Below are 18,115 nucleotides of genomic sequence, written 5' to 3'. Positions count from 1 at the left end.
TTGTATTTTTCTACTGAACATTTAATGGATTAAAATGTCTGTTTCAGTTTTAAGAAAGATCTCTGTTCCTGCTTTTTATGACAGTTTTTGATATATATACTTTACTCAGATATGTTTTTTTTTGTTTAAATGGTATATTGCCTCACACATTTATTGGGTGAAAGGATAATTTATAAATATAATATCTCTAATAAATAACTCAGAATCACTGTGGCTTTTATACTACAAAATTTATATCTGTTTAGAGGAGCAAATTTGAATGTTATTTTTCTCTATCTGGGTCATATTTAGGTAACATTAATATACATAAAGATACTTAGCAAGATTACTTGCTTGAATACTGAGGCTCACATGATAAGTTATTCTGTGTTCTGCTCCTTTTTATTCTGCATATTTTTAGCTGCATGCATTCAGTTGACTGAGGCATGTGAAAAAAATGGGTGGTTAATGGTGCCCATAAGAAACCACAGTGACATCACAATGGTTACGTATGTGTGACAGTGTCATTTTAATTTATTTATTATACAAATATCTGTATGCCACCTAGTCTGTGGATTCATGACTGACACAAATATGTAAATTATGGTATTTGCATGGTGATATGTGTGATTATTTGCCCTCCTTGCCCCCTCCCTCTCATGCCCTTGTATATGCTGCCTTACTAGATATTGGCTAAACTAAGGGAAATTAATTTAGGAAAATGGCTACAGCTTTGCCCTGTAAGTGAAAAAATGTTTTGAAAAGGGTTAAAAACCTCTTATTGTTCTTTCATTCAAGCATACTAGCTTGCTCAAGCTTTACTGGATTTTAACAAACAAATAAGCAAACAAAAACTCATAGAAGAAGCTTGTTATATACAAAGGTAGATAATTTCTCACTGATCTCAGTGATCATATGATGGAGGAAGCGTTTATAAATCCAACTTCTTTATTCCCATTTTATGGACAGGCAATTCAGGGAGAGTGAGTATGGATTCTTCTAAGGAAGATGATTGCCTTAAGGAAATACAACTTTTTTCCAAAGGAAAGTTTCTGTAGTTGGATGTACTGAATTAAGTATGTAAAATAGGACTTCACTGTGAAGGCTCTGAGGGCTTGGTCTCAGAACCTCTCATTGATGCCTCAGAACCTCTCATTGATGCCTACGCTTAGCTCTTGCACAAGGCATATTAGAATCCTACTATTTGCATAGAATAACAATGCCTTGTCTCCCGAACATAACTCGTTTTGGGGAAAGTAGCTTGTGAACAGAGGTAGCATAATGTCCAATGGAAGTTGATTCCTAACACCCTAAAGTATAAAAGGCATAAAGTGTTTGCGGAATTAATTGATTTCAACCATGGATGACTTTAATGAATCATGGCTTCAATTTATTGATATATCTATGTCTGCAAATACACATTTTGTATGTTTTTCCTTTTTTAGGTTTTTTCTTCTTGTATAATTTTGTGTATTTTTTTTCATTTTTTGTATCTAGTTAATTAAAACAAATTAAAAAGGCATAAGGCCAACTCAGAGAAAGAGAAAAAAAACCCTTCATTTCTGACATCCCATAGGGATTCTTTTGTATCCCACACTTAAGTCCTGGCCATTGACATGGCTATATGGCTTCTGTTCATGCATTGTTTGTACAGAGATGGATTTGAGTCCAGTATAGATTGTACTATGAAATTTCAGTGCAGAGGAATTATGTGAATAAGCTTGATGCAGTCCATATAATAAAGATTCTTTAAATTGTAGTTGCATTCTTTTAGGGGAGTGGCAGTTTAATCACTGATGGTTAACATTTCTGTATTATAGACTGGTTGAAACATCTGATCTTTATATCTCCACCTTTGAGTTCACTGAGGTGGGCAGAGAGATTTTATCCTTCATAAGGTCACAGCTAGATATCCCTTGCAGAAGAACATTCTGTGATGCCTGCACTGTATTCAAATCAATCTCTTCTGTTGGTTAATTAAGTACTTGCTTAACAACTTGGGGCGGTGTAATTAACAGCCCAGGATGCTGTGAATAATGCAAAGGCAGAGGTGCTGAATGCGGGAGATAGATGGAAGCTTCTGGATAAAGAAATAGGGTGAATTTTCTTCAGACTAAAAAAATGAGGTTGCTGCTTTCTGAATGTGTTTCTTTTCTGCTGATGCAGGGAACTGTGAATAAGTACACAAAGGATAGCCCTGTCAGGAACTTCTTGATCATGCTCTATCCTCTTCCTTGAATACATTGCAGGAGGAGAGCTGTGTTAGTCTATGGTAGCCAAAAATCAGGAGTCAGGTAGCACCTTTTCATACTTTACAAATTGTATTGAAAGGCATACACTTTCATGAACCATGGCTGCATTTTAATCTCTAGGATACTTCATTATAGATTTCAAAGTAGCCATTTTGGAACAAAGAAACTTCACCAGCACAACTGAAAGAGAGACTGCTGAACTCACATACAACAAAAGGTTTCAGGTTATCTCAGAATGTCTTAACAAATACATTTTTTTAAACATATTATATATTTTTTTTTACCAATGAGGTGCTTGTAATCTGTCTCACATATAACCTTTATTTGCCCAGGCCTCTCTTAGGCATGAGAGCTGGCTGGGTGACTTTGGGCCAGTCATTCTCTCTCAGCCTAACCCACCTCACAGGGTGGTTGTTGTGGGGAATATAGGAGGCAGGAGTATTAGGTATGTTTGCCGCCTTGAGTTGTATATAAAAAATACATAAACATCTAATAATAATCCACCCTCTCTTCCCCCACTCTATCCCAGTTTAAATCCAACATCAGTGTAGCTACTCTATGTATCTGATGAAGTGAGCTCTAGTTCACAAAGGCTTAGTAACATTTGTACATCTGAAAAAAGGTGCTCTCAAACTCCTCCTGATGTTTCTCTTTCCTGAGTAATGGTTACCAAGGTTTGCAGAACTAGGGTCTCTTTTTCTCTGCTGTTATCTTGGGAGAGGGGTTGATTTATCATATCACTGCTCTTCATCTCTTTCCCCAATCTCTCTTCTGCCTAAGTGTAGCATTAGCTAAGGAAGGGTTCTCATTGACTTTGCTTTGCCTGCCTTCTAATACAGAATTTGCAGGCAAGATGTTGCATTTTCTCATTTCCTGTTCCCACACAGCCTATTGCCCTGATTTCCTGTTAAGACAAGGCTGGTGTGCACTGGCCTCATTGCCATGGTAACCCAGTTGGGTTGTTGGTTTTATCTGTTATAGGAGTGGCAATAGGACACATAGTTGTTCCCCCAGTAACTCAGGTAGAAGACTAGTTCCACCAAGAAGAATATCAGGCATCCTAAAAGACACTGAGCTTGGAGGTTGAATTTGGATGAGTTTATAATATGAATTAACTTCCAGAAAAAGCTTCTTATTGTAGCTTACCAGGCATCACTTTTGTTAATTTTTAAAAACTTATTTGCAAAAACACATAGGATGCACTGAGTGGGTGGGGAAAATCAAATTCTTCCCTCAGCCCCTTTATTTTTAAATTGAGCTCTCCACAGACTAGTGGTGATTGGCAAACTGGAGCAATGAAGATACCTTGCAGGAGCAGGTCCTAATTTGTTACAGTTCTTGCCACCTGGTTCATGTCTGGAAGCTGAAAGGGAGAAGTTAATTACTGATTAATCCTTGTTGGCATTTGGATGTAAGAACACCATGGCCAAGGTGACTTAACCTAAAGCAAGTCATAACTTAAGGTTACAGTTCTCTGGTTAAGGTGCTGTGCCTTTGCATAAAAAGGAAAATTCTTTAATTCCAACTCACTTGTCATAATTTCTAGTCACTATTAAAATAATTTAATTGTGAAATGTGATGTTCAGTGGTTTTGACAATTTGTAATGGCTTGTTTTAGCTATATTTCTGTAAGGCTCCCTGAGGTGTTAAGAAAATGGGTGTCATATAATTATGCCAAATAAATATATGAAAATATTTGCTTCTAGCAGTAGAAATTTTTGTACTAACAGTGTGTAACAGAGGCATGACTTCACCTGGTGAATGAAGATTGCAAAAAATGCAGACGGCTCTAAGTGTATACAAATATAACATTATATTATTTATTCTGATAGTTAATTTTGATTGCACATAATTTAAGTTAGAGATCAAATAAATATGGCTTCTGATTAATGAATAAAAAGAAGGACTCTAGAGCTCATAGATTGCCTTGAAGCTATGTTTTCTGATAGAAGTTCTGTTGTGGCTTTGTTTAAATTAAAACCTGCATGTAGCCCTTGTTTTAACTGAACTGGAACTTCTTTTACTCACTGGTTTAAAAACAAAACAAGAGACTTCACCTCAACATTCACCCAAATGTTTATTTTTCAAATTATATTTGAATAATCAGAGATGAGAATAAATGGGAAAAAGGAATTTCAGAGTAATTCTTAGCTCATTAGCTTAACTAAGGCATATATAATTCCCTAGCAATAAGAAGCTCATTAAATCAGATGGTTTCTGATATTGAGATAAAAGTGGCATTTAAGAATGTGACCTTTTGATCAGGCAGGTAGCTGAGATCTCTGTGTTAATAACCTACCTTGTCTATCCCTACTGGTTTATCTTTAATTAGTTGCAGCACTAGTTTTCATATGATGAGTGCTGACATTTTCTCCACCTGGCAATTGATACATTCTGTTTAGCATAATTGTTCAGATTTTGATCCAAGCTGCTACAATACTAATGGCTATGCTCCAACAGTCTGCAAGGAGGATTGTTTTACCATAATCCTTTTTTCTCTTTAACCTTTCCACTAGCCTTCAATGATGTTCCCCAACTCACTTTTTCTTGAGGAACACCCTGTATATGCGGAACAGAGTCATGAGTTAGGGATTCAAGGAGGGCTGGATCAGGAGGATCATGTAGGATCTTCTGATAGATCTTGCCTTTAAATATTTCTGTAAATAGAGCTAGTAGAGAGGATGTCCTTTTTATCATGGCAAAGAAATAGTGATTATGTTTCAGTGGCTCAGGAAGGAGGCTGGAGGGTCAGTGATTACTTCACTTTCTAGTTTCTCCCATAGAGTAAAGGACAATAGGCAGATGAGATATAAATGAAAGAGGTATCGATCTCTGAGTGCGTGTGTAATGTGTGTAAATCTTGTATCTTGGAAATACTGCCTGGAAACTTCCATTTTAGGAAATTGAACTCTGGATAGATGCTGGAACTCTTGAAATTCTTACTACAGGACTTTGAAACGGGTTGTGCATGTGCATCTGTTGATCAGTCACCTTGCCTCTGCCTCATTGGTGTCTAAGTAAGGAGTAGGAATTAATTGGTGTAACAGATGAACAGAATGAAAGGATTTCCACTCCCCCACTTTACTTAGTTATGTTGGTCAATTAACATACTTTTCTTTCTTTGGCTCACTTTTAAAAATCCCATTAGTCTTCATGAAAAGTCTCTACAGTACAATGGAAGGGTTAGGGAGACTGGGGAAAGATTGGGTGGATTACAGAATAGAACAGGGAGACTTTGGTCCACTCAGTGAATATCTGTATATTAGCCACAGGGATGTACAACTTTTTTTGAGACTACAGTTGGTTTTTAAGCAGCTTGTAAGGGGCTACACTCTAGTTCTCTTTTCTTGACAAGCTATTGTCCCTCTAAAAACAATCCTGAGTGGCTTTAAAACAGAGAGTCACACTATATATGATATTGGAACTATAAGTTCTTCACAGAGTACCCTGTTGATATATCTATTTGTGTGGGGGAGGATCTAAGCTACAGAAAAAAGTGTGTAAATGAGTCATGCTGGCTCACCCAAGAAAGTCTGCTGCCTGAATTTGAATAGGAAAGGGTCCCCTTTACCAAGACATGAGTTGGGTTCACATTATATTAAGCAGTAGTTAGGTGAACTGTGGTATGTTGAATAAACCATTGTTGGGACCACACATAACACTGCCAGAAGCCATGTTTTACACACTACAGTGTCAAGAGGGGTCTATCACTCTTCTAGGTAGAGTATTCCACCTATCATAACATTTTATCATTAAAAAATCCTCCTAATATCCAACCTGAATCTCATTTTGTTTAATTTCAACCTGTTAGTCCTTGTCCTGTTCAACAGAGAACAGTTCTGCCCCTCTTGCACAGGACAGCTTTTAGATATTTGTAGACCATTTTCATATTTCCATTTAGTCCTGTCTTTTGAAGCTAAACTTGCCCAGCTCCTTTCCTCATGTGTCTTGGTTTCTAGGCTCCCTATTCTGGTAGTTTTTCTCTGAACACTCTCCAACTTCCCCATAAACATTTTAAAGTGTGGTGCCTAGAACTAAACTCCAGTGCAGTCCAGCCAGTACAGTGGAATTATTATTTCTCATGATAGCTAGAAAGGGCAATGCATTAATGGACATAGTGTTTTTGTTAATGCATCCATTAATGCATTGCCTTTTCTAGCTATCACTTAACATTGCTTACTTGTGTTCAGCTGGTAGTCCACCAATATTTCTAGATCTTTCTCTCACACAAGTCATGTCTCTTCAGTCCTGTATTCTGTACTGATTTTTCCTACATGGATGCAGGACTTTGCACTTGTCACAGATGAATATCATCTTGCTGGATTCAGCCTGATGTTCAAGCTGTCATTTTGAACTGTGATTTGTATTCTCTAAGGTATTAGCCAGTCCCTTAGCTTGGTGTCATCTGCAAATTGGTAAGCAATCCCTTCCATTTTCTCCTCCATCATTTATGAAGATACTGAATAGCACTGAGATGAGGACAAACCTCAGCGGACCAAAATGATACATACATACATACATTTATGAGATTTGTATGGCTGCCATCTTAGAGCACAACTGTGGGCAGCTCACAACAACAATTAAACTACAAAACCATATAAACCGTAAAACAAAATCTAAAAGCCCAGCACCTCAGTCATCCTCCTAGGATGCCCAACAACCACCCATAGGCTCCCGTTGCTTTACCCCAGTGTCTGGGTAAAAAGCCAGGTCTTGATGACCTTTTGGAATGCTAAAAGGGGGAGGCCTGCCAGATAACCAGGGGAAGATGTTACACAAGGTAGAGGTAGCCTAGGCACTCTTCCTAGGTCCCACTAGATGTCAGCATTTCAGGGAAGTGACCTGGAGCGTGCCTACCCTATCTGATTTGATGGGATGGGGACATACTCTCAGGGAGACACAGCCCTGCAAATAACCTAGTGCTGTGGCATGTAGGGCTTTAAAGGTGATAACCAGCACCTTGAATTGCACCTGGAAGGAAAGTGAAAGCCAGTGCAACTCACACAATAGGGTATAATGTGAGCAAATCTGGGAGCACCTAACACTGCATGCTGCTGCATTCTGGACAGTGCCAGATCAAGAGTGTATGGCTTCACCTCCCACTGTTGAGATTTTTTGACTGATTCAGAAGGAGGGGCGGCATTGGCACCTCCAAGCTTTGGCACCCTAGGCTAGTGCCTACTCAGCCTTAGCTTAAAGCCAGCCCTGAATCTGAGCCAGTCTCCCTCCAAGACAAAGCAGTAATATTTATGAGCACCCTTTGGATGCTGATATTCAGCCAGTTGAGAATCCACCAGACTGCAGTACCATCTAGTCCACATTTATCCATCTTGTTCCCAAGGTTGTTAAGAGAGACCTGGTTAAACCCTACTGAGATCAAGGTACACTACAATTAACATTCCCTTGTTCTTCTAAACTAATTATTCAGTTTAAACCTGAGACTTCTTTCTCCTGCTCTTCCAAATTAATGAATACGTGGCATTGCAATTGGTGTCCTTGAAGCTATGTGGTTGTATTGTGTTTATGTAATAACCATCTTTGGGTTGGGAACTGCCGGTTCTGCTTTGCTTACCTCAACCCTTACAACTTGGCTTCTAATATTGCTATTGAAATCAAACGCATAATATTGTTTTCTGTTTATTCATTTGTTTCCTGGTTACTGCTTGGTTAATCAGTTGCTAAAATTTTATTGTATTTGCCAGACCATTATACTGGTAGATTGCCATCATTATCAGAAGTCTCAGCTGTTTAGTCTGAACTTGCTTCTATATTAGGGCAAATGATTGCATAATTTCAGAATGAAGGTAATGAAGGATTTTTAGAGGGATTTTTAGCTTTGTACTTGATTTGTGGGATGTAAAGCATTATCACAATTTAAAGCCTGAATGCCTAAGAGACTATTTTTCCTGGACACTACTGAAAATACAAAGGTTTTCTTTCAGCTTGGTTTTTGGCCCAATTTTAATTTACTTTTATTTTCGTACTGTACAAGCCTATGTAATCTCCAGGAGTTGAATTCACTTCAGGGGAAACTTTACTTTTATCTTGATAAAACCTAAATGTGTGGTATATATCAAGCTTCTCAGTAGAAATGAAGAAGGTAACATTGGTTAAATCTGCCTAGTTCAGTTTGAGAATTTACAACATTTCACATTTTCAAACCACAACAGAAACTGAAATTTAATTTTTATTGAAAATGCACACTTCCAGATTTTGCAGTGTAGTTCACTGAATGTATATTATAGCACATTCTGAATAAAAATAGATGAAAATAATGTGTATATTAGGAAAATGTCTTTGCAAAAAAGAGATTTACAAATAAAAATGCATGTTTTGTATAATAAATAATAAATAAGAATAGATGCAAATTTTAGTGCAGTCTAAAAAATAAAAAATCAAATTTGATGAACCAAACTTGATAGATTTTATTAATAATCAAATTAGAAACTGAGAGAAACCAAAATTCTGAATGGATTTTGCAGCATGTAAGCCTAATAAATAAATAGACAAATGTGATCAATTTGCTCATTCCTCGTGAGGTCTATAATTTTTTCAAAATAATTTTTTTCAGCTGCTGAAGGTCCAAAACCATGTTAAATGGTTACTTACTTGGTCTATTGTAGTGCAAAGATCAGTGGAACAGAATCGCTCTTCTATCTGAATATGGAAAAAATGCACTTTTAATACAGTTTTCTACATTCTCTGATTTTTCATAAGAATGTAAATAACGCAAGACTATAGATAAGGAACAGTTTTATTGAAATTAAGGTTTCAATGCTTGCTAGTTCACAGTGTTATTGCTAATTTTAGCCTTCCCTAAATTCCTTCCTTCCAAAATGTTGACTGTAATTTCCATCAGTACTAGCTAGTACAGTGAATGGAATAGTATGATGGGATTTGTTTTACCATGTTTTTCCTTGTAGATTAATAATTAATTTTAGGACTTGAAACTGTAAATAATGAATGCTGAATAGTAAAATTAGTTTCACATTTTCTCCACACACACACACCCTTTACTGGATCAGAAATGTACTTTAAATTGTTAAGGCATCAATGATGCATCCTGAGATTTTCTTTTATACTCCCAGCCCCCTTTTCCCTCTTCCCTGCTTGTAAACCTGTTTACCTTCAATTATTTTTCCTCAGGTGGACATTAAAATAGCCAACAAGTTAAACCCAGATTTGTTGAGATCTAAGTTAAATACCTGCTGTGGTGGTTTTAGTGTTCTCAGTTGGCCAGAAGTGCAAGAGAGTGTAATTATACCTTGACTTTATGGATCTGTCTCATGGCTTGTTTATTTGAAACTGTTTTGCAGGGTAGAAGCTTTTTCTAAATGGATTCCTTTACCTGCCAACTTTCTGAAACCCTTCGTGGCTCCTTGTCCTTAGTTTTTATATCACTGATGCTATTGCGGGCTTGATAGATCTTTGCATTCTGAGCAGATAGCAAATGGTGACTATATCCATACCTTTCCTAACAAAGTGGGAAGATGAGCAAGTCTGACTCTGGGAAAGTATCTGCTCAAAACTATCATAGGTAAACCTCATGGAAATTGCTCAACCCTATTCTTGTGTAGTTTTCCTTTCATGTTAAGAAGGGCTTACTCAGGAAAATGTTCTACACCAGGGGTCCTTAAACTCTTCAGCTCATCGATCCCTTCATGAAGTTTCAGATTGTTCATTGACCCCCAAACATTTATTATATGAAAATAATTTAATAAATAGTACTTTAATAGTACTTTGAATAATAATAATAATAATAATAATAATAATAATAATAATGGATAGTCTCATCGGCCCTTGAGGGTCAATATTGACCACTTTGAAGAATCCTGTTCTACACAATTGCACCTCATACTATTTAATATGGAAGAGATAAGATTTCTGCCTTATATGCTCTCAGATATTTGGGACCAAGTTTAAGTATTCTTGTATCTTGCCTTTAGTAGTTGATCAGTTCTGCCTATGTAATACAGTCCTCACCCCTTATTTTCAGACCCATGACCCAGAAACCTGGGAGGCTATAGAAACAAATTTAATCAATTCCATTTGATTTCCCATTATTGTCTTGGGGATACTGAGAATTCCCTTTTCTCTAACCCCAGCCTCTCTCTCACATAATTTTTATCTCTTAAACTTCTAGCTTCAAAGGTAGCATAGTGAAAGTTAAGATACAAAACTAGGTTGAATATTTGTAATGTGAATCAAGAGCATATTATTTAAATGCATGGTTACAACAAAAATATTTTAGATGTTTCACAGCTTTTGATAGATTTTTTCTTTTTAAACTAGTGAATACATTTTATCACTAGATTCATAGCATCAGGCTACTAAAGGCAGGAATGTGGATATTTTAAGTTATTATTTACTCTCTAAATGTAAAACTAAGCATCTTTTGTGAAACCTACCACTGGAAATTAACATTTTAGATCAAAACTGACTAGCAGTTGATTATCTTAATTTGTATATTAAAAAGTCATGCCCCCAAATGAGCTCTGTTTTGAGCTTAACAGTTCAGAGTTTGCGAGGGTAGTTTTGTCTAATTTACAAAATTTCCATCCAGTGCTGCAAAGTATTTTGTTTAATCCAGTAAGTTTTAATTACACTATGAATAGCAAAGATAGTGAGGACTTGATTCCAGTGGAATCATGGTGTGGATAAAGATTTAAAGCCTCAACACCATGATCCTAATTAGTTACCTTTGTGCTATCTATTTTTGCATTTATAAATAAATAGCCACTCAAGGCTAAATCATGTGAACATCACTTCCAGTTTGGACCATAATTCTTGGAAAACTTTTCATGAATATCTGTGACATTTTTCTTTTTCTCTTCCTTTCTCTCCTCCTCTATATTTTTATTCCACTTTTCAGATAGTCCAGATTAATAAAACAGAGACAAGCCCTGCCCTCAGGCTTTCCATCTAAAAAAAGAGAGCAGAAGTGGAAATGTTGATGAACATGAAATGCTAGAATAAAGACAAAATCAGGATATGAATTATTAAATGAGTGGGAGGAAAAATGAAACATTTGTAGCTTTCTTGATACCATGCTGTGAGGTTGTGAAACCAGCTGATTTTCATGGTGAGTGTCTGCACACAACCTGCACATAACTGTAGTGTCCTACTGAAGGATTTGTCTTGGCTAGTCTAACATGTATACTGCAACTCAGATTTACTTTTGAAAAACCGTCCAATGTATTGTATTAAAAATGACAGGGGTTAGGGAAGGATACACCAATCCTTTTGGCCAAACTGAAATTGAAAGTGACAGAAAATCATTTTTGGCACCTCGTGCGATAAATGTTATGAAGAAGACACATTCAAGAGAGATTAAGTATCCCTCTCAAGAAAAGAAGACATGAATTCACTAAACAAAAAGTATTAGTGGCGTAGAATTACTCATTGTGATTAAAAATAACTTATGGTAGAAGAAGGAAAGAATCCCCACACTGGGGGAAAAAAAATGACCTGAGCAAATGGGGAAATGGGACTGAACATTTAGTAAGTCAGTAAGAAAAAAAAGTTTTGTTAAAGGTTGCAAAGAAAGGCTTGTAAAGAAGGATGTCTGCTTTGAATTGATAAAGCTATTAAACATATCCATTATTGTGTCTGCAATTTCACATCCTCTGTTTTCAAAAAACATTTGATTGGCAGCTATAATTAGGCATGCTGAATGGTAAAGATTAGGAACTGAAATGCTAAAAACCTGAATTTTGTCCCTAATGCTTCAAAAATATTTGCCTCCCATTCCAAATCCAGATGCTTCGTGGGATTGCACTGATAATGACACAGTAACTAAGTCAAAATATAGTCTGTTTAGTTTTGGTTTAGTGCAATATATGAATTCAGCTAATTTTAGTATATTTGGTAAGCCATGATAAAACAAACCATGGTTTAATGCAACTAACACTAGTTTAAAGGCTACATTGGAAGCCTGTTTTAGCCTTTTTTTTCTCTGTGATTTTTTTAAAAAAAATTAGGCAACAAAAATGCATTTAAAAATATTATATCACAAATAGTACAGTGTGTGTGTTTCTACTTTTATATTGTTTTATATCCTATTGTTATCTCCTCAAAGTTCAGTAGGAATGGTGTGGGATATAAATAATAGAAAATTAAAAAGTAGGTATCTATTTATTAAACAGTATTTCTATGCTGCCACAATAAAAGAATACTCTCAACAGCTTACATAGAACAGATACAGATTACAACATCTACAGTAGGAATAAAACAACTACCCCCCAAAATAAAAAAAAATAAAAACCATATGAAATAAGCTGAAAAGAAATAAAAATAAAGATGGCAACATTCATATCAGGAAAAAGCTCTGTGAAAAAAATTGGTCTTGCAGCAGTTTCTCCCTGGTAGTTCTAACTGGTTGAGCTTATGATGATGGGAGTAAGTGGTTGTGAAGGTACCTGAGTGCCATGCCATATAATGGCTTAATAAGTCAACACCAGCACCTTAAATTGGACCCAGAAACCAACTGGCAACCAATGCAGGGTCCACAAAACTGTTGTAATATGCTCCCAATGCCAGAAGTCCAAAAGGAAGTGGGCTGCTGCATTTTGGGCTAGTTGTAATTTCTGAAAACCTTTTAAGGACAGCCCTAAGTACAGCGCACTACAGTAGTCTAAATGGGTTGTGATAAGGGCATGGGTTACTGTAGCCAGGTAAGGCCGCAGTTGGCATACCAGCTGCAGTTAGGGATAGGCCCCACTGGCCACAGCTTCCACCTGCTGATCCAGCAGGAGCTATGAATCTAGAAGCACCCCCGAGTCATGGACCTGCTCTTTGACAGGTAGTGCCTGCCCATCAAGGAGTAACTCTGGTGATGGCAGAGTAAAATAAATGCTTGTGGGACAATTGGTATAAAACATTGCACCATGCTGATTGAATCTGTTAGAGAAAGAGATATGCAGATTCAGCCATGTTTCATGTCCCATTAAACTTAATCTAATCATGAACTATTTCAGTGGTCTATCCTAAGCATAACTAAATATGGATTTAACATTGTATTTTAACATTGTATCAAAGTAAAGTTGGACACTGCAATATTGTATTCAGTTGCACAAATATAAACTATTCTTAGTACAGTTTGGCTTTATATATATAGTATTAGCAGATTTCCTTATGATGCTGTGATTGTATATATTTCATAGAAAGTTCCTTGAATTAGATCTTATTTCCTCTTTGAAAGTGTGGCAGAAATGTCCTTTGTCCTTTTTACTATTATCCAATACAATATTATCTGACAAGAAGATTCCTCAAAATGTTTCTTCTCTTTAATAATGGAAATTCAAACATGTCATTGATTACCATCTTCTGACACTGTCTTTTCATATCATCCTGAAGCACCCTCTTGTGAGGTGTTATCAGAGTGAAACAAAATGAACGAAATCAACTATTGATTGTTCTTGTTACATTTTTTTCCCAGAACTTAGCATTTAGGTTCATGGAAATATTAGCAGCAGGGACCCAGGAATCATGCTCGAGCCAAAATAAGAAGGCAAAGGTGCTATAGTTTATTAGCACCTTGTTAATGCTGAAGTGAAATTTGACAGGATTAAAAGCTTTGAGACCTATACAGTTTTATCCCATGACTCAGGGTAATTTTCATACCATACCTATGCCTGTTTCTTAGGCTAAGTCCAATTCATATAGGTGCCATTGAATCAGCTTTTATATTGGGACAGGTAACCAAATGACTGAATGCAGCTGTTGAGAAGTGCTTGTATGGCTCCAGAGCCCGCCCTTATCACTACTGAAATAGATGGCATGGTTTCCCATTGAAATCTTCTGTGATGCGCCATTATATAGCCTGCAATGTGCTTTGTTTTGTTCTTTTACTTTTTTTTTTTTCTGGATTTAAAAAAAAAATATTAGAATGTTTAATGTTTTAAAATTTCCCTTGGCCTTACTCATTTTGGGGGTCCTATTTAATTATTAAGTACCATCTCTGGGGTAAAATTCAGTCCTCAAAAGTTTGCCCATGCCTGCTCTACATAAACAACCTTGCAGGTGATTTTATGGCCAATTCTGCACTGCAGTCCAAGTTGCTTGCCTTCTATACTGCTCCTGGCTGTTTTTTAAGTCAACTTCAGAAATTCCAACCTGGATTGCAGTGAGTTATCAACAGTGCCAGGCTGGTGCTTAGACTGGACTATGGCCATTGCAAAACCTGATCGGTTGTTTTGGTTTTTTGTTCTTTCCACCCTTGCAGGAAAGGCAAATCTCACTGGCTGGACACATCTACCAGTACCGGCTTTCATCTTTTAGAGATTGTTCGCTCCTCACTAGTCCCTGTGCTTTGGTTTGCTTTCCCAGATGTTTGCACACATGGATGCCCTCACATCCCTTCCCACATATTTCCTTGGACACTAACACAGACTTTTTTCTCCCTTAGATGCTACAATAATCAAAGCAATGAGGAACAGGTTGTTCTTTCACTCTTACATGCTTCTGTAGGTCCATAGAAGCAATTGTAGCAAGGAAGAATTGATAGTTCAGGTTCATAGAAACAAAATAGTTCATAACTTGCGACTTAAAAGATTTTTTAAAAATAATAAATAAAGGGAGCAGACTTCACTCAATCGGGACAGGAATGGAAATGGTGCCCACTGAGAGATGTAAGGGTTGAATGCATGAGCTTCTAGGCTTGAGGATAATTCATTGATTTAATGGGCCATCACAAAATTATTTAAAAACAAAAAGCAAAAAACAGCAATTGCCGACTAGCGGAGAACATAGCAGCCCAGTAGTCCAGAGTACCAACCAGCCACTGGAAGGAAAGAGTCCTGCCAGACGGTGCAGTCAGTTGGGTTTGGGACTGTTAGTGCAACAAAGTGCTGGAGACCTTCTGCTGTAAAGGACTTAGGCTGGCTTGGAATGGCCAACAGCAGATTTGAATTGAAGCTGGAAAATGCAGGCATGGATTGCATTTGCAATAGGCTGGGAATGGAAGACAAGGTCCTCCATTTCTGCAGTTAGGAAGTGGTGAGTGGCCAGTACTGGTGATGGGCCAAGCAGGAAGTGCCTATCTGCCCTATGCTGCACTCCATGTGACTAATGGAGCTGCTTTCCATTGAAAAAACTCTTCCAGACAAATCTTAGTGCTAACATTTACTTTTAGTTTTTCATTAATTTTCCAATTAGGGAGGAATCAAAAGGTACTTGCTAGTCACCTTTCATCATGAAAAGATGCTAGAATTTTGAAAACTTTATAAGATTGAAAGTATAACTATACTACTTCAAGCAGAAAATTAAAAAAAAAAATCTCCATTTGATTGACCAAGTTTGGCTAATCTTACTTTTTAGATACGGGTTTGCTAGAGAAAAAAACACACCAAGAATAATTGAAAGATGGACTCCAGGTAAATGCATATAAAATAGAATTGCTTAAAAAATTGCCTAATTTGCATTCTGTTAAAATGTCTAGAAATAACAGGGCAGCCTATAGAACAAGGGAACTTTCTTAGTATTTATGGATACAAACATTTCCTACTATTTCTGTAGACTCTGCTTATCAACTGATCTTTGTCATTTTCTTTAGGTATCACTGGGGATTCCTGCCTGGAGGTGAGTGTACCTTTAAATTTTGTTTAGGAAAGTACATGATGATGTAGACTGTTTGCAGAAGATACAGTGAGAATATATCACGTTGAAAATAAATCTGCAAACTTTACTAACCAGCAAAAACTTTTTGCTAACATGTTGGCCTGGGATCTCTGCTCTCTCCCTCAGCAACTCTTTGCATTTCATTGCATAGCGTAGACATGGGTCTTCTATATTTTGGCAGCTTGCTTGATTTCCATGTAGGCAGTTTTGTTCATGCCTCTGAAACTGGTTTGGAAAAAACAGCTGAAGTACTGTAGAGAGAACCAGGTAATTTTTGAAAATAAAATCTTGCTGTCTCTTTTCCCATCATGTTCTTTGATATCCGTCTTTTTTCCCTATTTCCTAGGAGTGAGTCTTCCTTCCTTCCTTCCTCCCTCCCTCCCTCCCTCCCTCCCCTCCCCTCCCCTCCCCTCCCCTCCCCTCCCCTCCCCTCCCCTCCCCTCCCTTCCTTCCTTCCTTCCTTTTTCTTCTCTAGGTAGTTTAACATGTGATTCTTTCTCTGTTTTTTTTCCTCCTTACTTTATGGCATTGGGGGGTAGAGTATAATAAGTTAAATTTCTTTTTAAAGCTTTTTAATTTATATATAATACTACAAACTATTTTTAAAATGTTAATTATAATTTTTTTGCAGTTTAATAAAAGAAAATTAAAATGTTCAGTCCAGCCATTCTCAATACAGATTATACTAAAGTGCTACACATCCATATGTGTTTCATGTTTGTGTATAGCAGTTGTTGCATTTGGGAAATCAAATGGAATACATGGTGTCAAAGTGCCTTGAGTGCTTCAGCATGGTTCCTTGCCTAGCAGATTTGTAGAAGGAAAATATATTGAAGAGACATGACTTGCAGACTATGTGATGCAAATTTCAGGTTCTCTGTGTTATAGTTACTAGTTACTCCTTGCCGTGAAAAGAAATGGTACCTATCTATATTGTATAAGCTAGAATGTGCTCAAAGGTTGATGTTGGTATAAGCCAATAATTATCTGTTTTTCAAGGAGGGAGATATTTTTGCATAAATTGCTCCCTGTATGAAAATAAGGTTATAAAAATCACTGTATGACAACATGACTGCTTCTAAAATAGATGTCACTAATCCAAATATCAGTTTGCAAAGACGTGTCAGAGACTGTACAAAGCAGTATTCATACTGTTGTACATATGCAGGTTTTTACATGGGAAATATATAAGAATAACACATAAGCCCTTGCATGTTGATGGATGTGATGTTCTTTCCCTCCCATCTCACAGTGGGACTGGTTTGGTTAATATTTGCTTCACGTTCATGAAAAAATCTAGGTTAAGGTAAAGCCTTTTTCTTCTTAAAGAAATAAATTTGAGTAGATGGAATACTTAAAAAATGTCAGATGTTCTATATTAACTTAATTTCTTTCATTGGCTTCAGAAATAAAATTCCCACACGATAGCCACTCATCTTCATTCATTGACATGGGGAGGGGAACTCCACTTCTAACACATGTTCATCTCTGGCAACACAGAAATGTCAGAAATGCAGTGGTGCCTTGAATTCCCACTAGGATGGTGTTATCACATTTTAATATGAGTCTCGGTACTTCTAATTGCTTTCAAATCATTGTTTTCCTGCATTTCCTTGATGAACTGGGCATCTGGCGTCATTGGAGAGACAGTGAAGCAGACAGCTGTGTTCAGAATTTTAAAAAAAGACCTGATTAGAACACATAAAAGGACATAATTTTTTCTTCCTAGAAATGTTTACATCCATTAAAATAACTTTTACTGTTTGGTTTATTTTGCTAAGTAGTGACAGAGATCTTGATAGGGGTTATACCCATGAGCCAGTATTTTTAAGAATTCATTTGTGTTGCATACCTGCTTTCAAATTTTGAGTTCACTCTTTATTTTTTAGTTTGACAGGTCTATAGGGAATTCAGACCACAGCAGTTGGAATGGCTGCAAAGTCTGCTCTCCATTTTAAAGGCTAAATTAATCTCTCCTTTCCCTTTCCCTTTCCCTACATCTACATCTTTATTTCATCTATATCTATGTGAGGCAGAATATATCCAGATTAAATTGTTTATGATGAGTATAAAATGTGTTAGCCATGTTTCAAGCCAAGCCATACAATATTCCACAATCCTTTGGCCAAATAGTGCATCATTTGCAGATTTGTAGAATGTGGTGATTTTGGGGGAGAATTGGGGGATTTCTTGAAATAGCTAAGGGCTCTTTCTTTGTGTTTCTTCACCATAGTCATGCAGTTGCCGTGGCATTCCTTGACAAATTA

General features: G+C 36.8%; 1 protein-coding gene across 1 annotated transcript in view; it reads left to right on the top strand.

Annotated features, from left to right (window-relative positions):
* SKAP1 (src kinase associated phosphoprotein 1) overlaps positions 1–18,115 on the top strand; it is a 393,786-nt gene that overhangs the window by 17,119 nt on the left and 358,552 nt on the right. Inside the window, exon 3 of the mRNA XM_007420153.4 lies at positions 15,784–15,809. Within this exon, the coding sequence (XP_007420215.2) occupies positions 15,784–15,809 (26 nt within the window). The remainder of the gene's footprint in view (positions 1–15,783; positions 15,810–18,115) is intronic.

This window comes from Python bivittatus, unplaced genomic scaffold, assembly GCF_059951505.1.
Source record: "Python bivittatus isolate LINGU-HERP-01145 unplaced genomic scaffold, Pbiv_v1 ctg000410_np1212, whole genome shotgun sequence".
In the NCBI taxonomy this organism is placed as follows: domain Eukaryota; kingdom Metazoa; phylum Chordata; class Lepidosauria; order Squamata; family Pythonidae; genus Python; species Python bivittatus.
Note: the sequence above shows the minus strand (reverse complement) of the source record. Positions and strands in the feature narration are given on the sequence as shown.